The sequence below is a fragment of the Rhinopithecus roxellana genome, chromosome 7 (assembly GCF_007565055.1).
Source record: "Rhinopithecus roxellana isolate Shanxi Qingling chromosome 7, ASM756505v1, whole genome shotgun sequence".
Classification (NCBI taxonomy): Eukaryota; Metazoa; Chordata; class Mammalia; order Primates; family Cercopithecidae; genus Rhinopithecus; species Rhinopithecus roxellana.
In genome coordinates, this window is record NC_044555.1 from 26,968,894 (window position 1) to 26,996,090 (window position 27,197).

At 39.0% G+C, this 27,197-nt stretch overlaps 1 protein-coding gene across 1 annotated transcript in view; it reads left to right on the forward strand.

Annotated features, from left to right (window-relative positions):
• The window catches only part of WNK3 (WNK lysine deficient protein kinase 3), a 145,761-nt gene that overhangs the window by 94,892 nt on the left and 23,672 nt on the right, over window positions 1-27,197 (forward strand). The window contains exons 17-21 of the mRNA XM_030933960.1: window positions 3,977-4,067; window positions 4,602-4,732; window positions 5,547-6,157; window positions 10,030-10,241; window positions 15,142-15,171. Of these exons, the coding sequence (XP_030789820.1) occupies window positions 3,977-4,067; window positions 4,602-4,732; window positions 5,547-6,157; window positions 10,030-10,241; window positions 15,142-15,171 (1,075 nt within the window). The remainder of the gene's footprint in view (window positions 1-3,976; window positions 4,068-4,601; window positions 4,733-5,546; window positions 6,158-10,029; window positions 10,242-15,141; window positions 15,172-27,197) is intronic.

Below are 27,197 nucleotides of genomic sequence, written 5' to 3' on the forward strand. Positions count from 1 at the left end.
CCCAAAACAGGGAAACCAAGGCAGTAAGATCGCTTGAGGCCAGGAGCTGAAGACCAGCCTGGTCAACATAGTGAGATGCCAATCTCTATAAAATAAAATAAAAAAAATCTTTATATATTCTGGATGCTATGTCTTTATTAAATATTTTATTTGTGAATATTTTCTCCCATTCTGTAGGGTTGTCTTTTCACTCTCTTGATGGTATCCTTTAATGCACAAAAGTTTTTTATTTTGTTGAAGTCTGATTATCTACTTTTTCTTGTATTGCTTTGTTAGCTCTTATAATTAGGTATTTGATATATGTTGAGTTAATTTTTGTATACATACGAGACAAGGGTCCAGCTTCATTCTTTTGCATTTGGATATCCAGTTGTTCAGCACCATTTGGTGAAGAAACTATTCTTTCCCCCATTGAATGGTCTTGGCAGTCTTGTAAATATCAATTGACTATAGATGTATGGATTTATTTCTGGACTCTTAATTCTATTTGTCAATCCCAATATCTATCCTTATGCCAGTAGCAAAAGGACAGTGTTTTGATTACTGTAGTTTTATAGTATATTTGGAAATCAGGAAATGTGAGTCCTCCAATTTTGTTCTTTTTAAATATTTTTTAGCTATTCAGGGTCCCCTGTGATTCCATAGAAATTTTAGTATAAGCTTTTCTATTCCTGTGAAAAAGGCCATTGGGGTTTTGATAGGGATTGCATTGAATCTGTAGGTCACTTTGTGGACTGTTGACAGATTAAGTCTTCCTGTTCATGAACTTTCTATTTATTTCAGTATTCTTGAATTTCTTTCATTAATGTTTTGTAGTTTTCAGTGTATAAGACTGTCACTCCTTGGTTAAATATATTCCTAAGTATTTTCTTATTGTTATTAGAAATGGAATTGTTTTCTTAATTTCTGTTTTGGATTCTTCATTGCTAGTATATAAAAATACAACTGATTTTTCTGTGTTGATGTATCCTTCAACTTTACTGAGTTTGCTTATTAGCTCCAATAACTTTTGGTGGATTATTTTGGATTTTCTATATATAAGATCATGTCAACTGTGAATAGAGATAGTTTTGTTTCTTCATTTCCTATTTTTCTTATATACAAACTTTTTTTTTCTTTTTTGAGACAGAGTCTTACTGTGTCACCCAGGTTGGAGTGCAATGGGATGATTTCAGCTCACTGCAACTTCCACTTCCACTTCCCAGGTTCAAGCAATTCTCCTGCCTCAGCCTCCCAGGTAGCTGGGATTATAGGCGCTCACCACCACGCCCAGCTAATTTTCATATTTTTAGTAGAGATGAGGTTTCACCATGTTGGCCAGGCTGGTCTGGAACTCCTGACCTCAGATGATCCACCCGCCTCAGCCTGCAAAGGGCTGGGATTATAGGCATAAGCCACCATGCCCAGCTCTTATCTATAAACTTCTCATGCTTTCCATTTGTTTGTCCTTTTGCTTTTTGTACTGGCATAATTTCTCAATTTTTAAGCTGTTGCATCTCCTATTCAGCTATTTTTTGTGTCAAGTATTATATTGTTTTAATTTCTAGTAACTGTAGTTCATTCCTTTCTTTATAGATGTAGTATATTCATACATCTCTCTGAATATATTAGTCTTATTCTATGTTATTAATGCTATTTCCTTGGCTATCCTGTTTGCCAAGTTTAGTATTTTCTTATAATGTTAGTTTCCCCTTGGTGTTTAGTGATTCTTAGTTGTGTTCTCTTCTTTTTCACTCATGAGATTCCTTGTTCATCTGTCTGTGTTTTATATAATTACTGTAACCTTCCTTCAGTAATTGTGGGAAAGGTATGGGACATGTTCCCTGGCACTGTATTTTGTAACTTATCTCTAATGCTGCCTGGAGGGTGGCCCAGTAGCTAGTCTCCAAAGGTAGGAGGGCTTACCTTTCTTCCTGGATGTTGTCTCCTCCCTACGTTGTTGACCTCTCTCTTGGCCATAAACCTTTTCCTCTTACTACTCTTATTTGGGGGCACATGCCTCTGCTGCCCTTTGCTTGGTGTGGAGGTGGGGACAGAAGTGCCTGCCTGTTCCTTCTTTGTTATTCCCAATCAGTTCATTCTTCCATTCAGTGAATATCTCTTTAGCAGTGAATAAGTCAAAACCTCTGTTTTTGTGGAGCTCACATCTAGTAGAAGAAAATGGATACTAAAACTATATATGGTAGTCAGGGAAGGACTTGCATGTGGTGGTGATAGTCATAGGTAGAGATCTGTTCAGGGAACCAAAAGAAGGCCAGCAAACAGGAGAGCATTAAGAGAGAACGTTGAAAGAGACAGAAGGTAGATCTGATAGAGTTTTGTAAGCATTCTAGCCTACCACTCATCTTTTTAGTTGGCCAGGGTTTTCTCCTGCTGCCCGTATCAGCCACCCAAGTTTGCAGCATTTTGAAACAATTCCTACATATGTCATGGTCTGCTTTTTCCTCTGTCAGTCATATATGCATGTGTCTATGTCTGTTTTCCTGTTGTGTCTGTAAATTTGGATTGATAAGGAAGGCTAGAACAAATATTTAATTTGCCATCTTGATCCGGTTACTACATATTAAAATTCTTTTCTGTAATTTCAGTGGGACCAATGTAACATTTTCTAAATTGTAATACTAATTTTTTTCTCCTCATGAAACTTATTATTACTAACTTAAAATGAGACTGCAGAAAATAAAAACTGATTGCTTACAATTTATGTCCTCACCTGCCGTAAGTTTTTTTTTTTGTTTTTTTGTTTTTTTTTTTTTTTTTTTTTTTTTTTTTTTGAGACAAGAGGTTCGTTCTTGTTGCCCAGGCTGGAGTGCAATGGTGCGATCTCGGCTCATTGCAACCTCTGCCTCTGGGTTCTAACGATTCTCCTGCCTCAGCCTCCCAAGTAGCTGGGATTACAGGCATGCACCACCACGACAGGCTAATTTTGTATATTTAGTAGAGACGGGGTTTCACCATATTGGCCAGGCTGGTCTTGAACTCCTGACCTCAGGTTATCTGCCCGCTTCAGTCTCCCAAAATGCTGGCATTACAGGCATGAGCCACTGCACCCGGCCCTGCCCTAAGTGTTAATAATGCTTACCCAAGACATCATACTTCCTGCCAGTAGACTGTCTTCCTTCAGGCAAATGCTAAATCTCATTCTTTGTGCTTTTATATATTTTTTTAATATTCTAGATTAGTAGTGACCCTTCTCATGTTTCCCAAAGTATTTGTGGTTGTCTGTGCTAACTTTTCATATTAATTATTATAGAGGATTTATCTTTAAAGCACTCATTTAGATACAACAGTTATATCTGGGGCCGTTTTTGGGGGAGTAGGAGGATAAGAAGAGCCAGCATAGCCTGATGTTAACAAGAATTTTTAGAGCATGATTTTGAAGTCATTTTGATGTCCTTTATAAATTTCTGTATGCTTTCATAAAGTAATAAACTTGATTTCCTGATACTTCTCTGTAAATCTAAGTGCCTCGATATCTTGTTTTTCTCTGTTTTTGTGTTTCAAGCATCTTTAACTGAGTCTCTTAAATAATATAGGCATAAATGAAAATTTTCATGATAATAGCTTGGAGTTTTAGTAACCTTTTTAGTAAACTGGCACATTTGAAGGAAATTTTAATTTGATTTTCAGTTTTCAAAGTTTGTATAATGATGAAAAATATTCTGGGGTGGAAGATTAATAATCTCTTTTATTTACTAAAGTCTAAATAATATTTTTAAAGGAACAAGAAAGCTTAATTTTTATAAATGGAGTACCTTGGGTTCAGTCTAATATGCTACTATTAATGCAACTAATACATAATACCCTATTTTGGGTTAAAGATTAGTCTATACAAGAAATACCGGTGTTTTTTTTTTTTTAAAAAAGCTTCACCTTACCTAAATTATTACCACTTTGGTTTTTCTTGGTTGTTTTGTTTTGTTTTGTTTTGTTTTGTTTTGTTTTGTTTTGTTTTGTTTTGTCTTGTCTCCATTAGGAGATGTCCTCAGATGCTTCACTTCCAGGGGATCCAGAAGCCTATCCTGCTGCTGTGTCAAGCGGTGGAGCCATTCATCTGCAGACAGGAGGTGGATATTTTGGCCTAAGCTTTACTTGTCCTAGTCTCAAAAATCCTATTAGCAAGAAATCCTGGACTCGCAAATTAAAAAGCTGGGCATACAGGCTACGGCAGTCAACCAGCTTTTTCAAGAGATCAAAAGTCCGTCAAGGTAGTGTGCTTACAGTCAGGAACATAGACTAGGTAACATCACTTTTCATTTACTTATTTTTTTGTTGTTCATATACAAATCTTGCCACTTTTTCCACGTAGCCCGTGTATGTGACATGTCCCATTAATATCATTGCCATTTTATTTTTTCCTTTTGTAACTAATTTGGTTTTCCAGTTATTCATTTCATATAGATACTAAGTCTTGGGATAAATCTTGCAATGTCTGATTTAGACTTAGGGACTTATACGATGTTGCTTATTACATTAACACCTTTTAATTGTCTAGCAGGAGTTAAGCTTTTTCTACTTTTCTTCATTTTTGGTAATGTAAACAAATTTAGTCTTAACAAACAATTTTCTCTTTTCTACTTACAATTTGGCAAAACTTGCAGTGGAAACAGAAGAGATGAGATCAGCAATTGCTCCTGATCCCATTCCTCTGACACGGGAGTCTACAGCTGATACTAGGGCTTTGAATAGATGTAAAGCGATGAGTGGATCATTTCAGCGGGGTCGGTTCCAGGTTTGTGTCTTTGATTGAATCCTTATCTACAAGGGCATTATAAAATATAACAGCCACTGGAGATCTTGGTCTGTAGATGATACTTCCATTTTTGTTTTTTGTTTTTTTGTTTACTGAGATGGAGTTTCACTTTTGTTGCCCAAGTTGGAGTACAATGGCATGATCTTAGCTCACTGCAACCTCCGTCTCCTTGGTTCAAGCGATTCTACTGCCTCAGCCTCCTGAGTAGCTGGAATTACAAGTGCACGCCACCATGCCTGGCTAATTTTTTGTATTTTTATTAGAAACGGGGTTTCACCTTGTTAGCCAGGCTGGTCTTGAACTCCTGACCTTAGGTGATCTTCCCGCCTCAGCCTCCCAAAGTACTGGGATTATAGGTGTGAGCCACCATGCCCAGCTGATGATACTTACTTTAAATGTAGATCATTGTCATATTTATTTTGTTCACCTTCCATGCATCCCCTCACCTTTTGAAGCCATCAGTAAAGATGAGTCTAAAGAAATGGAGATTTTAGTAGCTGGTAGAGAGCACAGAAATAGGTTTTTTTTCTTTTTTTTTTTTTTTTTGGCGGGTGGGTGGGTCCTCTTTTATAAATGTAATTTCACGTCTTTTAGAATCTCAGCAATTCTAATTGTGGAATTTTATTTGAGCAATATCATGCCCACTCTCTTTACCCAAGGGGCCTGATTGAAAGAGTGAATTTGGGGGTATAGATTAAATGTTTAAGTTTTGCTAGTATCAATACATATACATCACAGCAGACCATCTACTTGTCTGTGCTATGCTAACCACTTTTACATTTTTATATCTCAGGTGATTACAATTCCTCAGCAGTCAGCAAAAGTGACATCTTTTGGAATAGAACACATATCAGTGTTCAGTGAGACAAACCATTCTAGTGAAGAAGCCTTTATTGAAACAGCAAAGTCTCAGTTGGTAGAAATAGAACCTGCCACACAAAATCCCAAAACTTCGTTTTCTTCTGAGAAGTTACAAGCTCTTCAGGAAACCTGTAAAGAAAATAAAGGAGTTCCCAAACAAGGTGACAACTTCTTATCTTTCAGCGCAGCTTGTGAGACTGATGTATCTTCAGTGACCCCAGAAAAGGAATTGGAAGAAACTTCAGCCACAGGAAGTAGCATGCAGTCTGGATCTGAACCGTTGCTTAAAGAGAGAGAGATATTGACTGCTGGGAAACAGCCTAGCTCTGATAGTGAATTTTCAGCCAGTCTTGCTGGCAGTGGAAAGTCAGTGGCAAAGACTGGTCCAGAGAGTGATCAGTGCTTACCACACCATGAAGAACAAGCTTATGCTCAAACACAGAGTTCACTCTTCTATTCGCCATCTTCCCCAATGAGCAGTGATGATGAATCAGAAATAGAGGATGAGGACTTGAAGGTGGAGCTTCAAAGATTACGAGAAAAGTAAGGACTGTTTCTCTTTTGTCACAAATCTGGTTGCCCTGGGTTTTATAGAACTTAGTATTTGATTGGTAACTAATTTAGGATTGTTGACATTTTAATGATTGAAAACTACAAAGAATGCTAGTGCTAAACATTTATGAATGAGAAAAAGTTCTTATATATAAAATGTTTTCATAGTCTCAAGACTATTACAGTTGCTTATTTACCAATATGATTTAATTACTCTTTTTGTTAAACTTTACAGTCCTTATTCTTCAGGACTTTTGGTTTTAGATTTTACAACTATTCTTGTATAATTTCACATTTGATAAGTAAACAGCTGATTTATTATAAAAAGAGATAGTGGTTCATCTTCTTTAGGAAAAGGTAAGATACTTTCAAGATCAAGCTTATTATTTGGTGACCTTCACTAGTGAGATTATGATAATATATTTTGTCAATAGAATGCTGTTTTGTATTTAGTTTTATAAAATAGGTCATTTTAAAAAAAGAAATTCAAGCCAGCTGGGCATGGTGGCTCATGCCTGTAATCTCAGCACTTTGGGAGGCAGAGGCAGGTGGATCTCCTGAGGTCAGGAGTTCGAGACTGGCCTGGCCAACATTTTGAAACCTTGTCTCTACTTAGAAAAAAAATAACATACAAAAATTAGCCAGGCATGGTAGCAGATGCCTATACTCCCAGCTACTTGGGAGGCTGAGGAAGGAGAATCGCTTGAGCCTGGGAGGTGGAGGTTGCAGTGAGCCCAGATTGTGCGCCACTGCACTCCAGCCTGGGTAACAGAGCAAGACTCTGTCTAAAAAAAAAGAAGAAAAGAAAAAAAAAGAAATTCCTATTAAGTTGCTGAATTCTGATTCTATCCACATGGTTCAAAATTCAAAAGGTACACAAGGGTAACCAGTAGTCTCCCTCCTAGCACTGCAGCTGAACTACCCAGATTCTCTCCTTACACACAATAAATATTACCTGTTTCTTGTATATCCAGTTAGTCTATAACTGTACAAACAAATATGCATATTTCATTCTTTGTTCCCTCAAATAGTAACTTACACTGCAAGACTGTTCTTATATCTTGCTTTTCTTTACCATTTCATGGTATCTTGGATATATACCTGTATCATTATATTTTTGACTGTTTCAAAGTATTCCAATATATGTATATACTCATAAGTTAATTACCAGCCTCCTATTGATGACCCCATGCCATTACTTTGAAAAGTTGAAACCAACTCTAACAATTTTTTAATGTATCTTATGCTTTAGAGAATTTCTGCACTGTTCTGGAACTTAATTTGTAAAGCAGGGAGAACCAGGGAGGACTAAAAATATAGGCATGTAAAAAGCTGGATTTGGCTGGGCGCAGTGGCGCATGCCTGTAATCCCAGCACTTTAGGAGGCCGACGTGGGTGGATCACCTGAGGTCAGGAGTTTGAGACCAGTCTGGCCAACGTGGCAAAACCCCGTCTCTACTAAAAATACAAAAATTAGCCGGACGTGGTGGCGCCTGTAATCCCAGCTACTCAGGAGGCTGAGGCAGGGAGAATTACTTGAATCTTGGAGGCGGAGGTTGCAGTGAGCTGAGATCACACCACTGCACTCCAGCCTGGGTGACAGAGTGAGACTCCATCTCAAAAAATAAAATAAAAAGCTGGATTTTAGTCAAGTTCTTACAAGCTTGAATAATGCTCCATTTGGATGCTATGTTTGAGTGCTTCAAGGATTAAAGCAGGTTAAAATCCTTGGAAATTTCTTAGTTTGTAAGGCCTTGCCTAGAGGAGGAAAAAAACCCAAAACTGTCATTCCAGTGATAGATAATTATAATATTTTCTCTCTAACTTGTTTCAGTGTTTTTGACTTGAGCTTGCAAGAAAATTGTGAATATATACTTTAAATATTCATCACCAGAAGGCTGATATTCCACTTTAAAATATATATACAAGCTTGACGTTACATTATGTATATGTCAACTTATATATTAAGTACTATACAGTATATGTACACTGATACTTTTTATAATAAAAGTTATTAAAGCAGTTTCATATTTGTGATGTAAGTATTCTATTGCTGGTGTTTTGTTTGTTTGTTTGTTTTTCTGTTTGTTTTTTGTTTTTTTGAGACGGAGTTTCGCTCTGTCGCCCTGGCTGGAGTGCAGTGGCGTGATCTCAGCTCACCGCAAGCTCTGCCTCCTGGGTTCATGCCATTCTCCTGCCTCAGCCTCCCGAGTAGCTGGGACTACAGGCGCCCGCCACCACGCCCAGCTAATTTTTTGTATTTTTAGTAGAGATGGAGTTTCACCGTGTTAGCCAGGATGGTCTTAATCTCCTGGTCTCGTGACCCGCCCACCTCAGCCTCCCAAAGTGCTGGGATTACAGGAATGAGCCATTGTGCCCGGCCTTCTATTGCTGTTTTTAATGGTTCTTTTAAACCATTGTCAAATGACTGGTAGCTTTTGTAGCTGGCTAGATTTTTGTAACTGGCTGGTTGTGAATATGTACTTAATTTTGAATGTGAGACATGGATTCTCATAACCTCATATAACCCAAGACCTGGAAAGGATCTTTTATTTTGAGACAGAGTCTTACTATGTTGCCCAGGCTGGAGTGCAGTGGTGCAGTCGCAGATCATTGCAGCCTCTACCTCCTGGGCTCAAACCATCCTCCCACCTCAGCCTCCCAAGTGTCTGGGCCTACAGACATGTAACACATCCAGCTAATATTTAAATTTTTTTGTAGAGATGAAGTCTCCCTGTGTTGCCCAGGCTGGTCTCAGACTTCTAACCTCAGGCCATCCTCCTGTCTCAGCCTCCCAGAGTGCTGAGATTACAGGCATGAGACACCACGCCTGGCCTAGAAGGGATCTTAAAAAATAATTTATTCTGCCTTCAGTGTTCTTTTAGCATTATGGTTTCTTCACCGATTTTTCTTTATTCTTTCTTTTATTACTATTACAATTACTATTATTAAGACGAGGTCTTGCTCTGTCGCCCAGGCTGGAGTGCAGTGGTGCTGTCATGGCTCACTGAAGCCTCTACCTCTGGCTCAAGAGATCTACCTGCCTCAGCATCCCGAGATGCTTGTACTACAGGCACATGCCACCATACCTGGCTGATTTTTTTTTTTTTTTTCAGAGAGATAGGGTCTCACTATGTTGTCTAGGCTGGTATCGAACTCCTGGGCTCAAGCGATCCTCCTGCCTTAGCCTCCCACAGGCGTGAGCCACTGCGTCTGGCAAAAAATGTTAATATTATTAATACTATTTGACTTTACATTTTGTTTTACTGACTTTCACTGTATTTCAGTTTTAGAAATTTGTTCATCTTTTTCTTCATGAGTGATTATTATAGTTTAATGTTATGCTTAGGAAGGCATTTCCCGCTTCCCCTCTGGAAATTGTGAAAATACTCTGTATTTCCCCCATTCTTCCCTCCCTCCCTCCCTCCCTCCCTTCCTTCCTTCCTTCCTCTTTGACAGGGTCTCTCTCTGTCACCTGGTCTGGAGTGCAGTGGTGTGATCTTGGCTCACTGCAGCCTTGAATTCCTGGGCTCAAGTGATCCTCCCACCTCAGCCTTTTGAGTAACTGGGACTACAGGCATGCACCACCATGCCCAGCTAATTTTTTTTTTTTTTTTTTTAAAGAGAGATAGGGTCTCCCTACGTTACCCAGGCTTGTCTCGAATTTCTAGCCTCAAACAATACTCCTGCCTTGGCTCCCCAAAGTGCTGGGATTATGGACGTAAGCCATTGTGCCCAGTCTCTATTTCCCCATTCTTGATCTAAATTCCTTGTTAAACTTTACTTATACTGGTGTGGAGTTTCTTGGCTCATCTTTATGCAGCCAGTGCCATTAAAATGCTTTTTGCATGATTTTCATTCAGACACATTCAGGAGGTGGTAAATCTTCAAACCCAGCAGAATAAGGAGCTGCAGGAGCTCTATGAACGCCTTCGGTCAATTAAAGATAGCAAAACCCAATCTACTGAGATTCCTTTGCCACCTGCATCACCACGTCGACCAAGATCTTTCAAAAGCAAACTTCGAAGCCGCCCCCAGTCCTTGACACATGTGGACAATGGCATAGTTGCTACAGGTAAATCGATCATAAAAGTAATTTCTTAAAAATCTAGTCCAAGATTAGCAAAATTAGAAAAATGATTATAATACAATTTATTTTTAATTAGGCTAAAATAATTTAAAGAAGTACACATTATTCTGAGATTATTTTCTGTTTTTGGTGTTAAATGTCCTTTTATGTAATAATGATTAGGATAATTGATAGATTGTAGAGAGAAGCTGAGTGTGCTTCATGCTTTTATTTGGAAAACCAGCAGCTGGAAGCCCAATGCCAATCCCCATAGTAATTTTTGAAATGTTATCAGTCAGTGGGAACTTCTGGTCTAGCATTTAGAGTTTGTTGGAGAGTTTGTCGGTAACAAGATAATCTTAAAAATACACTCTACCGGGCACAATGGCGCACGCCTGTAATCCCAACACTTTGGGAGGCTGAGGTGGGCCTATCGCCTGAGGTCAGGAGTTCAAGACCAGCCTAGCTAACATGGCGAAACCCCATCTCTCCTAAAAATACAAAAATTAGCTGGGTGTGGTGGCAGGCGCCTGTAATCCCAACTACTCAGGAGGCTGAAGCGGGAGAATTGCTTGAACCCAGGAAGCGGAGGTTGCAGTGAGCCGAGATTGCGCCATTGCACTCCAGCCTGGGTGACAAGTGCAAAACCCCATCTAAAATATATATATATATTCTCTGGCCAGGCGTGGTGGCTCACACCTGTAATCCCAGCACTTTGGGACTGTAATCCCAGCACTTTGGGAGACTCAGGCAAGTGGATCACCTGAGGTCAGGAGTTCGAGACCAGCCTGACCAACATGGTGAAACCCCGTCTCTACTAAAAATACAAAATTAGCTGGGCGTGGTGGCTCATTCCTATAATCCCAGCTACTTGGGAGGCTGAGACAGGAGAATCGCTTGAACCTGGGAGGTAGAGGTTGCAGTGAGCCGAGATCATGCCATTGCACTCTAGCCTGCGCAACAAGAATGAAACTCCGTGTCAGAAAAAGAAATGTATACATGTATCTACACTCATGCTCTTATCTGAAGAGCTCTTCATTTATTAGTTATAAGAATATTAGTAAAATACACTTCTTTGACTTTGAAAAATAAGAGCATCAGTCTCTACCTAACTAATAAAGAAGTTGTTAATCAGGTCAGACCTCTTTGGTTATATGTGCATAGTCAAGGTGGGGGTTAAGGATGTATTGTGAGGACATATGTGAAATCCCAGCAGAACTTGTCATAGGCAAAATAATTCCCCAACAAAACGTCCATGTGCAAATCCCTGAAACTTGTGACCATGGTAGGATATATGGCAAAGTCTCGAGAATTAAGCTTGCAGGTGGTATTAAAGTTGCTAATCTGCTGACTCTAAGATAGGGAGATTATCCTGGATTATCCGGGTAGGTCCAGTGTAATCACTAGGATCTTTAAAAGTAGAAGAGAAGAAACACAGAAGAGTCAGAGAAAAGGGAAACAGTGTCAGAAAGGTGCAACATTGCTAGCTTTGAAGATGGAGGAAGAGTGCCACAGACCAAGAAATAGAGGCAACTTCTGGAAGCTGGAAAGGCCAGGGAACAGACCTCTCCTATAGCCTTCAGGAGGAACACAGCCCTGGCAACACCTTGATTTTAGGCCAGTGAGGCCCATGTTAGGCTTGTAACTTAGAGAACTATAAGATCAATCAATTTGTGTTGTTTGAAGCCACTAAGTTTTTGGCAATTAGTTACAACAGCAATAGACAGCTAATACAGAACCCAAGAACAGGAACTGTACTTGGATGTTCTTGTAAAGACAGAATTAAAGGGTAGACTTAGATTGAAGGCAGCTCTGGGGATTTAATAGCAGAAGTACATGAACCTTCAGTCTGATATAGTATCACTAATAGCTATACTTTATTTTATTCTGTTGCATTCCCAAATGGCTTCATTTTATGCATAGTTTCTGTTTTCCCAAAACTGGTTGTTAGATAACATTGGTTACTCGTGATCCCAAAGCATTCTTTCACTTTCAGGTCCTTATTTAACTGACCTTTGTTAGATTCCAGGGACAGAAAATTTGACTGTCCCTGCTCATCTTTTTCATGCCAAGAAATGGGTCAGAGCCATTGCCTGGCCTATAGTTGGGCTGTTCTACAGTCAGGTGTCCACCTGTTTCTAAGTAAGCATGGCCAGAGAAGTACGATCTCATGGTAAAAACATGTCTCTGGAGACTGTCTTTGGGATTCCTCAACTTATTTTGTGTTATAATGGATGTACCACAGTTTGTTTATCCATTCACCAGTTGGAGGACATTTGGGTTGTTTGTAGTTTGGGGTTTTACAAATAAAGCTCCCTTAGTCACATACAGCTTTTTGGGTGAACATAAGTTTTCAGATCACTTGGATGAAATACCCAGAAATGAGATTGCTGCATCATATGGTATGCATATTTTACATTTTTTAAAAACTAACAAACCATTTTCCCAAGCAGCTGTATCATTTTACATTTTGTCAGCAATGTGCAAGACTTCCAGTTTTTCTGATGTTCTTCGGCACTTGGTATTACTAGTATTCTTTTTTTAGCCAATCTGATAGGTATTTGGTGATATAAAGTGGTTATTTTATTATAATCTTCATTCCCCTAATGGTTAGTGATGTTGAGCATTTTTTTTCTTGCATTTATTTGTGTTCCGTGTATCCTCTGTGGTAAATTGTTTGTTCAAGTCTTTTGCTATTTTTTTGTGTCCTGTTTTATTTTTAATTGAAATTTTCATTGAGATAATTGTCGATTTACATGCAGTTAAATAATACAGAGGAATCCTATGTACCTGTGTACCCTTTACTCAGTTTATCCCAAAGGCAACCATTTTTGTCATTTTAGAAAATTAGGTTGTTGGTTTTCATATGGTTGATTTTTGAGAGTTTTTTTCTATATTTTTGATAAAAATCCTTTGTAGGACATATGATTTACAAATATATTATTCGGCCGGGCGCGGTGGCTCAAGCCTGTAATCCCAGCACTTTGGGAGGCCGAGACGGGCGGATCACGAGGTCAGGAGATCGAGACCATCCTGGCTAACACGGTGAAACCCCGTCTCTACTAAAAAATACAAAAAACTAGCCGGGCGAGGTGGCGGGCACCTGTAGTCCCAGCTACTGGGGAGGCTGAGGCAGGAGAATGGCGTAAAACCGGGAGGCGGAGCTTGCAGTGAGCTGAGATCCGGCCACTGCACTCCAGTCCGGCGACAGAGCGAGACTCCGCCTCAAAAAAATAAATAAATAAATAAACAAATATATTATTCGAGTCTGTAGCTTGTCTTTTCATTCTTTTTTTTTTGGAGACAAAGTCTTTCTCTGTTGCCCAGGCTAGGGTGCAGTGGTGCAATCTCGACTCACTGTAAGCTCCGCCTCCCAGGTTCACGCCATTCTCCTGCCTCAGCCTCCCAAGTAGCTGGGACTACAGGCACCCGCCACTATGTCCGGCTAATTTTTTGTATTTTTAGTAGAGACGGGGTTTCACTGCTTTAGCCAGGATGGTCTTGATCTCCTGACCTTGTAATCCACCCACCTCGGCCTCCCAAAGTGCTGGGATTACAGGCGTGAGCCACCGCGCCTGGCCTCTTTTCATTCTCTTAACAGTGTCATTGGCAGAGCAAAAGTTTATGATTTTAATAAAGTATACTTTATCAAATTTTTTAAAACTTGTGATTTTGGTGTAATATTTAAGAACTCTGGGTAAACACAGGTCACAAAGATTTTCCTCTGTGTTTTCTCCTAAAAGTTTAATATTTTATGTTTACATTTAGATTTATGACACATTTGGAATTACTTTTTGTATAAGGTGTGAGGTTTTGGGTGAGGTTCTTTTTTGCATACTGATACTCAATTATTACATTACCATTTGTGGAAGAGACTGTCCTTTCTCCATTGAATAGCTTTTGTACCATTTTGAAAAATCAATTAGCCATATATGTGTCAATCTTTTTCTGCACTCTTTATTCTGTTCCAGTTAATCTATATGTCTGTCCTTTCACCAATACCACACTATTTTGATTATTGTAGTTTTATAGCAACTTTTAAAATTATTATTGTCAAAATTAGGTATTATGTTTCCTGAAACTTTGTTTTTTTCAAAACTGTTTTAGCTACTCTACTTCCTCTTCCTTTTCATATACATTTTAGAATCAACTTGACTAAATCTAAACAAATCCTGTTGTGATTTTGATTGGAATTATGTTAAATCTATATATCAATTTGGGGAGAATTGACAGTTTTACTGTGCTGAGTCTTCCAATCAATAAATGTAGGATATCTCTCCTTTTTTTGTCTTTTTTTAACTCTTATTTTAGGCTGAGGGGTACATATGCAGGTTTGTTATATAGGCACATTGCATGTCATGGGGGTTTGGTGTACAGTTTATTTCTCCAGGTCTTCTTAGATATGTTTTATCTGCTTTTTATAGTTTTCAGCTTACAGATCCTATATGTGTTTTGTTTTATTTATACCTAAGGATTTTTTTTATTTCTACAGGGTTTCCAATCATATATTGGTAGAGAAATATGATTAATTTTTATATATCAACCTTACATCTGAAGATTTTGCTAAACATATTTGTTCTAGAAGTTTTCTTATAGATTATTTGGGATTTTATGAGTGAGCAATTATGTCCTCTGCGAATACAGACCTTTTTGTTTCTCCCTTTTCAATCTTTATGCCTTTTATTTCTTCTTATTATTGTACTAGCTAAAACTTTATATTGGACATCTTTGCCTTGTTCTTCCAAGGAGAAAGCCTTCTGTCTTTTGCCATAAATTACAATGTTAACTGTAAGTTTTTGTAGATGCCCTTTATTAATTTAAGTTCAATAAGTATATTGGTTTACAATTTTCATCTTTTTTTATAGTTTGAAAATTTTGATATTATCTTTTTCTGGTTTGATATCAGGGAAAACCTGCCTTATAAATGAGTTGGAAAGTAAGTATTTCTTTTGCTTCTTTACTTTTAATTTTTTTAAAAAATTACAGTTTTATTGAGATATTTCACATATCATAATGTTCACTCATTTAACTTATACAATTTACAGACTTGTGCAGCTATTATCACAATTTGATTTTGGAATATTTTCAGCATTCCACAAAGAAACATGTACATATTCATAGTCATCCCTCATTGTAGCTCCACTATCCCAAACCCCCAACCACAGGCCCCAGGCAACCACAAATCTGCTTTCTGTTTCTATAGATTTGCCTATGCTGAAACATTTCGTATCAATACAGTTACACGATATGTGGTTTTGTGACTGGCTTCTTTTACTTATAATGTTTTTGGGAGTCAAACATTTTATAACATGTATCAGTACTTCATTGTTTTATTGCTGCATAATACTAAAATGTATGTTTATCCATTAGATCACTTTCATCACCTCAAAAAGAAACCCCTTTTCTATGAGTAGTAGCTCCCCCATTTATTCTCGCTTCCTCCATTCTCCAGCTTCATCAATCACTAAAGTATTTTTTGTCTCTATAGATTTGCCTGCTCTTTTTTGGGAGGCCAAGGCAGGAGGATTGCTCGAGCCCAGGAGTTTGAGACCACCCTAGGCAACTTAAGTGAGACCCCGTCTCCATAAAAAAATTAGCCAGGCATGGTGGCGCACGCCTGTAGTCCCAGCTACTCAGAAGGCTGAGACAGGAGGACTACTTGAGCCTAGGAGGTTGAGGCTGCAGTGATCCGTGTTCACGCCATTACACTCCAGCCTGGGCAACAGAGCAAGACCTGTCTCAAATAAATAAATAAATAAAATAAAATAAAATAAAATAAAATAAAATAAAATAAAATAAAATAAAATAAGATTTGCCTACTCTGGACAGTTCATGTAAATGGCATCGTACATTATGTGGTCTTTTGTGACTTTTTTCACTTAGCATAGTATTTACAAAGTTTAACCGTGTTGTAACATGTATTGGTACGTCATTTCTTTTTGTTGCCAAATAATACTCCATTGTATGGATATGCCACATTTTATTCATTCATCAGTGGTTAGACATTTGTGTTGTTTTTTTTTGCTATTATGAATAATGCTGCTATGAACAGTTGTGTTCAAATGTTTATGTGGACATACATTTTCATTTCTCTTGGATAGATATGTAGGAGTGGAATTGCTGGATGACATGGGAACTCTATGTTTAATCTTTTGAGGAATTACCGGACTTTTTTTCCAAAATAGCTGCACCATTTTACAGTCCCACCAGCAGGGCATGAGGGTTCAACAACTCAACAATAAAAGATTCAAAAATCCAATTTTAAAATGGGCAAAAGATTCAAATAGGCATTTTTCTAAAGGAGATATATGAATGACTGATAAATACATGAAAAGATGTTCCATAACATTAGTTATTAAGGAAATGTAAATCAAAGGCACAATGAGATGTAACTTTATACCCACTTAAAATGGCTGAAATTAAAAAAGGCAATCCCCAAGGACATAGGATATATGAGGTGAGAAAAAAAAAATTTTTTTTAAGACAGGAACAAGTGTTGGAGAGAATGTAAAGAAATTGTTGAGTTGTGAGTGTTTATATGTTCCAGGGCCTAGAGCCTTACTGGATATGATTTTGCAAATATTATCTCCTATTCTTGGATTGTCTTTTCACTTTCTTGATAGTGTCTTTTGAAGCACAAAAAGTTTTTAACAGTTTTAAAATCTAATCTGTTTCTTTTGTTGCTTGTGCTTTTACTGTCATATCTAAAATTCCATTGGCTCACCATTGACTCTATAATAATTGAAAGAGAAAAAAGAAAAAAAATTATTGCCTAATGTAAGGTCATGAATTATTCCTATAATTTCTTTTTGTTTGTTTGTTTGTTTTGTTTTGTTTTGAGATAGAGTCTCACTGTGTTGCCCAGGCTGGAGTGCAGTGGTGCTATCTCGGCTCACTGCAACCTCCACCTCCCGGGTTCAAGCGATTCTCCTGCCTCAGCCTCCTAAGTAGCTGGGAATACAGGCGCATGCCACCACACCCCACTAATTTTTTATTTTTAATAGAGATGGGGTTTCACCATGTTGGCCAGGCTGGTCTCAAAATCCTGACCTCAGGTGATCCGCCCACCTCGGCCTCCCAAAGTGCTGGGATTACAGGCTTGAGCCACTGTGCCCGGCCTATTTCTGTAATCTTAATTCTGTTCCGTTGATCTCTGTATCTGTCCTTACTCTAATCCCATACTGTCTTGATTCCTATAGCTTATCATGTGTTTTGAAAGTGTAAATTGAGTTCTCTAAATTTGTTCTTCTCTTTCATGATTGTTTTGACTATTCTGGGTAATTTGAATTTTCATATAAATTTTAGAAACAGCTTGTCAATTTCTGGAAAAAAAAGTTGGAATTTAGGTAGAGTATTGAATCTATATATCAATTTGGGGAATATTGTTATCTTTAAAATGTTGTCTTCCAATCTGTGAACATGGGATATATTTCTGTTTATTTAGATTGTCTTTAAATATCTTTCTTTCTAGCGGTCTGTCAATTTCGTTGATCTTTTCAAAAAACCAACTCCTGGATTCATTGATTTTTTGGAGGGTTTTTTGTGTCTCTATCTCCTTCAGTTCTGCTCTGATCTTAGTTATTTCTTGCCTTCTGCTAGCTTTTGAATGTGTTTGCTCTTGCCTCTCTAGTTCTTTTAATTGTGATGTTAGAGTGTCAATTTTAGATCTTTCCTGCTTTCTCTTGTGGGCATTTAGTGCTATAAATTTCCCTCTACACACTGCTTTAAATGTGTCCCAGAGATTCTGGTATGTTGTATCTTTGTTCTCATTGGTTTCAAAGAACATCTTTATTTCTGCCTTCATTTCATTATGTACCCAGTAGTCATTCAGGAGCAGGTTGTTCAGTTTCCATGTAGTTGAGCGGTTTTGATGGAGTTTCTTAGTCCTGAGTTCTAGTTTGATTGCACTGTGGTCTGAGAGAGAGTTTGTTATAATTTCTGTTCTTTTACATTTGCTGAGGAGTGCTTTACTTCCAATTATATGGTCAATTTTGGAATAAGTGCGATGTGGTGCTGAGAAGAATGTATATTCTGTTGATTTGGGGTGGAGAGTTCTATAGATGTCTATTAGGTCTGCTTGGTGCAGAGATGAGTTCAATTCCTGGATATCCTTGTTAACTCAAGACTAATAAAGAAGAAAAGAGAGAGGAATCAAATAGATGCAATAAAAAATGATAAAGGCGATACACCACCGACCCCACAGAAATACAAACTACCATCAGAGAATACTATAAACACCTCTACACAAATCAACTAGAAAATCTAGAAGAAATGGATAATTTCCTGGACACTTACACTCTCCCAAGACTAAACCAGGAAGAAGTTGAATCCCTGAATAGACCAATAGCAGGCTCTGAAATTGAGGCAACAATTAATAGCCTACCCACTAAAAAAAGTCCAGGACCAGATGGATTCACAGCTGAATTCTACCAGAGGTACAAGGAGGAGCTGGTACCATTCCTTCTGAAACTATTCCAATCAATAGAAAAAGAGGGAATCCTCCCTAACTCATTTTATGAGGCCAACATCATCCTGATACCAAAGCCTGGCAGAGACACAACAAAAAAAGAGAATTGTAGACCAATATCCCTGATGAACATGGATGCAAAAATCCTCAATAAAATACTGGCAAACCGGATTCAGCAGCACATCCAAAAGCTTATCCACCATGATCAAGTGGGCTTCATCCCTGGGATGCAAGGCTGGTTCAACATTCACAAATCAATAAACATAATCCAGCATATAAACAGAACCAAAGTCAAGAACCACATGATTATCTCAATAGATGCAGAAAAGGCTTTTGACAAAATTCAACAGCCCTTCATGCTAAAAACGCTCAATAAATTCGGTATTGATGGAACGTACCTCAAAATAACAAGAGCTATTTATGACAAACCCACAGCTAATATCATACTGAATGGGCAAAAACTGGAAAAATTCCCTTTGAAAACTGGTACAAGACAGGGATGCCCTCTCTCACGACTCCTATTCAACATAGTGTTGGAAGTTCTGGCTAGGGCAATCAGGCAAGAGAAAGAAATCAAGGGTATTCAGTTAGGAAAAGAAGAAGTCAAATTGTCCCTGTTTGCAGATGACATGATTGTATATTTAGAAAACCCCATTGTCTCAGCCCAAAATCTCCTTAAGCTGATAAGCAACTTCAGCAAAGTCTCAGGATACAAAATTAATGTGCAAAAATCACAAGCATTCTTATACACCAGTAACAGACAAGCAGAGAGCCAAATCATGAATGAACTTCCATTCACAATTGCTTCAAAGAGAATAAAATACCTAGGAATCCAACTTACAAGGGATGTCAAGGACCTCTTCAAGGAGAACTACAAACCACTGCTCAGTGAAATCAAAGAGGACACAAACAAATGGAAGAACATACCATGCTCATGGATAGGAAGAATCAATATCGTGAAAATGGCCATACTGCCCAAGGTTATTTATAGATTCAATGCCATCCCCATCAAGCTACCAATGAGTTTCTTCACAGAATTGGAAAAAACTGCTTTAAATTTCATATGGAACCAAAAAAGAGCCCGCATTGCCAAGACAATCCTAAGTCAAAAGGACAAAGCTGTAGGTGTCACGCTACCTGGCTTCAAACTATACTACAAGGCTACAGTAACCAAAACAGCATGGTACTGGTACCAAAACAGAGATATAGACCAATGGAACAGAACAGATTCCTCAGAAATAATACCACACATCTGCAGCCATCTGATCTTTGACAAACCTGAGAGAAACAAGAAATGGGGAAAGGATTCCCTATTTAATAAATGGTGCTGGGAAAATTGGCTAGCCATAAGTAGAAAGCTGCAACTGGATCCTTTCCTTACTCCTTATACGAAGATTAATTCAAGATGGATTAGAGACTTAAATGTTAGGCCTAATACCATAAAAACCCTAGAAGAAAACCTAGGTAGTACCATTCAGGACATAGGCATGGGCAAGGACTTCATGTCTAAAACACCAAAAGCAATGGCAGCAAAAGCCAAAATTGACAAATGGGATCTAATTAAACTAAAGAGCTTCTGCACAGCAAAAGAAACTACCATCAGAGTGAACAGGCAACCTACAGAATGGGAGAAAATTTTTGCAATCTACTCATCTGACAAAGGGCTAATATCCAGAATCTACAAAGAACTCAAACAAATATACAAGAAAAAAACAAACAACCCCATCAAAAAGTGGGGAAAGGATATGAACAGACATTTCTCAAAAGAAGACATTCATACAGCCAACAGACACGTGAAAAAATGCTCATCATCACTCGCCATCAGAGAAATGCAAATCAAAACCACAATGAGATACCATCTCACACCAGTTAGAATGGCAATCATTAAAAAATCAGGAAACAACAGTTGTTGGAGAGGATGTGGAGAAATAGGAACACTTTTACACTGTTGGTGGGATTGTAAACTAGTTCAACCATTATGGAAAACAGTATGGCAATTCCTCAAGTATCTAGAACTAGATGTACCATATGACCCAGCCATCCCACTACTGGGTATATACCCAAAGGATTATAAATTATTCTACTACAAAGACACATGCACACATATGTTTATTGCGGCACTATTCACAATAGCAAAGACTTGGAATCAACCCAAATGTCCATCTGTGACAGACTGGATTAAGAAAATGTGGCACATATACACCATGGAATACTAAGCAGCCATAAAAACGGATGAGTTTGCGTCCTTTGTAGGGACATGGATGCAGCTGGAAACCATCATTCTTAGCAAACTATCACAAGAAGAGAAAACCAAACACCGCATGTTCTCACTCATAGGTGGGAACTGAACAATGAGATCACTTGGACTCGGGAAGGGGAACATCACACACTGGGGCCTATCATGGGGAGGGGGGAGGGGGGAGGGATTGCATTGGGGAGTTATACATGATATAAATGATGAATTGATGGGTGCTGACGAGTTGATGGGTGCAGCACACCAACATGGCACAAATATACATATGTAACAAACCTGCACGTTATGCACATGTACCCTAGAACTTAAAGTATAATAAAAAAATAAAAAATAAAAAAAAATAAATATCTTTCTTTTCTCTTTTTTTCTTTTCTTTTCTTTTTGAAACAGAGTCTCTCTCTGTCGCCCAGACTGGAGTGCAGTGGCATGATCTCAGCTTACTGCAAGCTGGGATTACAGATGTGCACTACCACACCTGGCTAGTTTTTCTATTTTTAGTAGAGACAGGGTTTTGCCATATTGGCCAGGCTGGTCTTGAACTCCTGGCCTCATGTGATCCACCCACCTCAGCCTCCCAAAGTGCTGGGATTACAGTCGTGAGCCAGCACACCCAGCCAGGTTTTCTTAAATTTCTTTCAACAATCATCTTTAGTTTTTAGTGTACAAGTCTTATGCTTCTTTATTATTATTATTATTATTATTATTATTATTAATATTATTATTTTGAGACAGGGTCTCACTCTGTTGTCCAGGGTTGAGTGTAGTGGCATGATCATGGTTCACTGCAGCCTCAACCTCCCGGTCTCACTCAAGTGATCTTTCTGCCTCAGACTCCCAAGTAGCTGGGACTACAGACACATGCCACCATGTCCTGCTATTTTTTTTTTTTTTTAATTTGTTTTAGAGACAATGTCTCCTTATGTTGCCCAGGCTGGTCTTGAACTCATGTATACTTAAGAAAAGTATGTATTCTGCTGTTGTTGGGTAGAATGTTCCATATATGTCTGTTAGGCCTCATTGGTTTAGAGGGCTGTTCTGTTTCTTTGTTGATCATCTGCCTAGTTCTATCAGTTATTAAAAGTGAGTCATAGAAGTCTCCAACTGGCAGGGCGCGATGGCTCACGCCTGTAATCCTAGCACTTTGGGAGGCCGAGGTGGGCAGATCACAGGGTCAGAAGATCAAGACCCTCCTGGCTAACATGGTGAAACCCCATCTATACTAACAATACAAAAAATCAGCCGGGTGTGGTGTCAGGTGCCTGTAGTCCCAGCTGCTCGGAAGGCTGAAGCAGGAGAATGGCGTGAACCCAGGAGGTGGAGTTTGCAGTGAGCCGAGATCTCGCCACTGCACTCCAGCCTGGGCGACAGAGCTGAGACTCTGTCTCAAAAAAAAAAAAAAGTCTCTAACCATTGTTGAATTTCTCTCCTCAATTCTGTCAGTTTTGCTTTGTGTATTTTGGAATGCAGTTGCACATATGCTTATAATTGTTATGTCTTAATTGATATTTCATTTTCTTTGGCTGAAGGAGAATTATTATTATTTGTCCAGAAAACTCAACAGTCTGCATTTAACCCAGCTTAATGGGAAGCCTTTTTTTTTTTTTTTTAGATGGAGTTTCGCTCTTGTTGCCCAGGCTGGAGTGCAATGACGCGATCTCAGCTCACCACAACCTCCGCCTCCCAGGTTCAAGTGATTGTCCTGCCTCAGCCTCCCTAGTAGCTGGGATTACAGGCATGTAATCCCACTGCGCCCGGCCAATGGGAAGTTCTTAAGCCTTTGCCTTTTCCAGCTTGGCAATGAGAGCCAGAGATTTTGGACCCAGGATATTGCCTCCCTAGTGATAGAGGATCTCATCCTGTCTGTCATTGTCATTGGTTCTGATGGCTTCCACCAGCTTAGCCAAAGCTCCTTTGTCTGCCACGTTAATCTATGTGAATGTGACAGTGGTGCAAGTCTTCCTGTGGACTGCACAACCCAGTCTTGTCTTTCCTTTGTATTTTATGATGCAGGGCAGGCAGGAAGACAGCTAGCTCTATGAGATCCATTGTCATGTGCATTACCACCAGCTGAGCTTTCTTGTTCTCCACCAAGGTGGTGACAGCGTTAATCCCTGCTCAAAGGCCTCTTAGTGGAGACATCCCTCTGGCAACTTTCTTCTCAGTCTGGGCCAATGATCTTCTTGCTTTGTCTCTGGTCTATCCTTATAGGCCAGCTTAAGCAGTTGTGTAGCTATTTGGCAGTCCAAGGCCTAGGTAAACTGGTTATTTGGAGGAGGCACTTTCAGCCGCTTACAGAAGATAGATAGCTCCTTGCTGCTGCAACCTGATATAGCAGGGCCATTTGACAAAGTGGGTGAGGTCCCTTTAGGGCTGAATGTCCTGTCCAGTGCCAAAATTCTTAGGCCTTTTCTCAAACGGAATTCATCACCTTCTTGGCCTCCTGCTTCCTCACAATAGCAGGAGAGGGGGCCATCTTCTTCCACTTAGCCTTCATTCCTTTTGGCATTTTGAATGGCTAGAGGAGAGATTATTTCTAATATTAGTACAACCAATCCAGCTTTCTTTTGGTTACTGCTTGCATGTCATATCTTTTTATATTCTTTTACTTTGAATGCATTTCTGTCTTTAAATCAGGATTCTGTCTTTAAATCATGTTTTTTATTCCTTCGATCTCTGTCTTTTGATTGGGGCATTTAAATCATTTCCATTTAATGTGAGATAGGATTTATGCCTGTCATTTTGTTATCTTTGTTTTCTGTACATCTTTGATTTTTTTCTTTTTCTCCTCATCCTCTGACTCTCTGTATTCCTGCCTTCTTTTATGTTAAATAGATATTTTCCAATGTAGCATTTAAATTCTATTGTGTCTTTATATATATATATATATAAAATTATTATTATTATTATACTATCCTTTTTTTGTTTTTGTTTTTGAGATGGAGTCTCACTCTGTCACCCAGACTAGAGTGCAGTGGTGCAATCTCTGCTCACTGCAACCTCCACCTCCCAGGTTCAAGCAGTTCTTCTGCTCAGCCTCCTAAGTAGCTGGGACTACAGGTGCATACCACCATACCCGGCTAATTTTTGTATTTTTAGTAGAGACAGGGTTTTGCCACATTGGCCAGGTTGGCCTCAAACTCCTGACTTCAGGTGATCCGCCCACCTCAGCCTCCCAGAGTGCTCGAATTACAGACGTGAGCCACCATGACCGGCCTATTATACTATACTTTTCATTTTTCTTCTTTTTTGAGACAGGGTCTCGCCCTGTCACCCAGGCTGGAGTGCAGTGGTGCAATCACAGCTCACTGTAACCTCAACCTCCCAGGCTCAAGTTATTCTCCCACATCAGCCTTCTGAGTAGCTGGGACCATAGGGGCATGGTGCCATGCCCAGCTAATTAAAAAACAATTTTTTTTTTTTTTTCGATACAGGCTCTCATTGTATTGTCCAGGCTGGCCTCGAGCACCTGGGCTTAACCAATCCTCCTACCCAGCCTCCCAAATTGCTGGTATTACAGGTGTGAGCCAAAGTACGTGGCCCTATATTATTCTTTTCTTATATTTTTCAGTTATTTTCTTGTGGTAGCCACAATGAGCTTCTTAATTTAAAAGCAATCTAGTTCAGTTTTGTTTTGTGTTTTTTGTTTGTTTGTTTGTTTTGGGACGAAGTTTTGCTCTTGTCGCCCAGGCTGGTGTGCAATAGTGCAACCTTGGCTCACTGCAACCTCCGCCTCCCAAGTTCAAGGGATTCTCCTGCCTCAGCCTCCTGAGTAGCTGGGATTACAGGTACCTGCCACAACGCGCAGCTAATTTTTGTATTTTTAATAGAGACAGGGTTTCACCATGTTAGCCAGGCTGGTCTTGAACTTCTGACCTCAGGTGATCCACCCGCCTCAGCCTCCCAAAGTGTTGGGATTATAGGCGTGAGCCACCGCACCTGGTCATGTTTTTTTGTTTGTTTGTTTGGTTGGTTGGTTTTTTTAAGATGGGGTTTTGCTTTGTCGCCCAGGCTGGAGTTCAGTGGCGCGATCTCAGCTCACTGCAACCTCCGCCTCTGGGTTCAAGCGATTCTCCTGCCTCAGCTTCCTGAGTAGCTGGGATTGCAGGAATGTGTCACCACGCCCGACTAATTTTTTTTGTATTTTTGGTAGAGATGGGGTTTCACCATGTTGGCCAGACAGGTCTCAAACTCCTAACCTCAGGTGTTCTGCCCGCTTCAGCCTCCCAAAATGCTGGATTGCAGGTGTGAGCCACCTCGCCCGGCCTCTAGTTCAGTTTAATACTAAATTAACTTCAGTGGTACACAAAACATTTCTCTAATATATATGTGTGTGATACATATACACACACATTCCCTCACTTCTTTGTACTGTTATTATTATACACATCTTTATATGTTATAAGCTCATTGACACAATTTTATAGTTATTGCTTTATGCAGTTGACTTTGAAATCAGATAGGAAAAGTAAAGAGTTATAAACACAAAGTACATTTATACTGAATATTATATTTACCTATGTAGTTCTCTTCAGCAGTGTGCTTTATTTTTTCATGTGGATTTGAGTAACTAGCATTCTTTTATTTCATCCTGAAGGACTCACTTTAATATTTCTTGTAAGTTAGGTCAGCTAGCAATGAATTTTCAGTTTTTTATTAGAAGTGTTTCTATTTTTATTTTTTTTCCATTTATGGAATTTGTTTTTAAAAAACAAGGACATAAAGAACTAGCTTAACTTGGATCAAAGGCTGTTAGGCCGGGTGCCGTGGCTCAAGCCTGTAATCCCAGCACTTTGGGAGGCCGAGATGGGTGGATCACGAGGTCAGGAGATCGAGACCATCCTGGCTAACACGGTGAAACCCCGTCTCTACTAAAAAAAAAATACAAAAAAAAAAAAAAAAAAACTAGCCGGGCGAGGTGGCGGGCGCCTATAGTCCCAGCTACTCGGGAGGCTGAGGCAGGAGAATGGCGTGAACCCGGGAGGCGGAGCTTGCAGTGAGCTGAGATTTGGCCACTGCACTCCAGCCTGGGCGACAGAGCGAGACTCCGTCTCAAAAAAAAAAAAAGGGCTGTTAAAGGGCCTGGTACAATTCAACTTACAAAACATAAGGTATGAAAAAGCATGCCTGTGTTTTGTTTGGTGACTAGAAAATAAGAAGGAAATTTTGGTGATTTCCAATTCAAGTGTGTCACTGCTGTGACAGCTTCCAGCTCACAGAAACATCTGGTATTCTTAACACCTTCTGTTCTGGCCCAGGTTAAATTTCTTTAATTAAATATAACAAGAAGAATCCTATTTTAATAGGAACGCTAAAATAGCTAGCTATTTAAAACTGTTTAAGAAAATAGATGCTTCCTTTTCTGCCATAAAGTTGATAGAAAAAATACTGAAAAGTAGAAAATTGAAAAAAATTATTTTGCTTAATAAGTCTATTAATAAAGTTTTATTTTATGCAATAAGACACCTAAAAATTTGAAAAGACAAAATCATTCTTGTAAAAGAAATCAGAACCATTTGGATTTAGACTTTCTAGGGTTTTGGGGAATAATGTAAAATAATAAAGATTCCATTCCAATCTTTTTTGTTTTGTGTTTGAGACAGGGCCTCTCTCTGTCCCTCAGGCTGAAGTGCAGTGGCGCCATCACAGCTTACTGCAGCCTTGACCTCCCAGGCTCAAGTGATCCTCCCACCTCAGCCTCCCAAGTAGCTGGGATTACAGGTGCACACTACCATGCCCAGCTGATTTTTTTTTTTAATAGAGATGGAGTCTCCTTATGTTGCCCAGGCTGGTCTACAGCTTCTGAGCTCAAGTGATCTGCCCACATCGGCCTCCCAAAGTGCTGGGATTATTCAGGAAAGGTCTTATTCTAAAAATGCTTGGTTCGATTTAAATTCAGATTTTTTAGTATTCTTTGTATTCCAGTCATCAAGAAGAACTAGTTATTAGAATGAGCATTGAAAGCATAAAGTTCCTTTTGCATGTTCCCAAGAATTAGTCATCTTCCATTTTTTCAGATCTTTTTCACAACAAATATTTTGCTTTTGATACTTAACATTAGGTCTCTGAAATAAAGAATAGGTAAACAAGAGAGTAAATCTAGAGGCATGGCTACTTTACTGTTATAACTGGTTATTTCCAAATCTCAGTTGTATTTACCTTATCCACTTCTCCCCTGGTATATAGACTAGCTTTTGTCCACCTTTGAACTCTCACAACTGAACAGTTGGCTCCCAAAAGACAG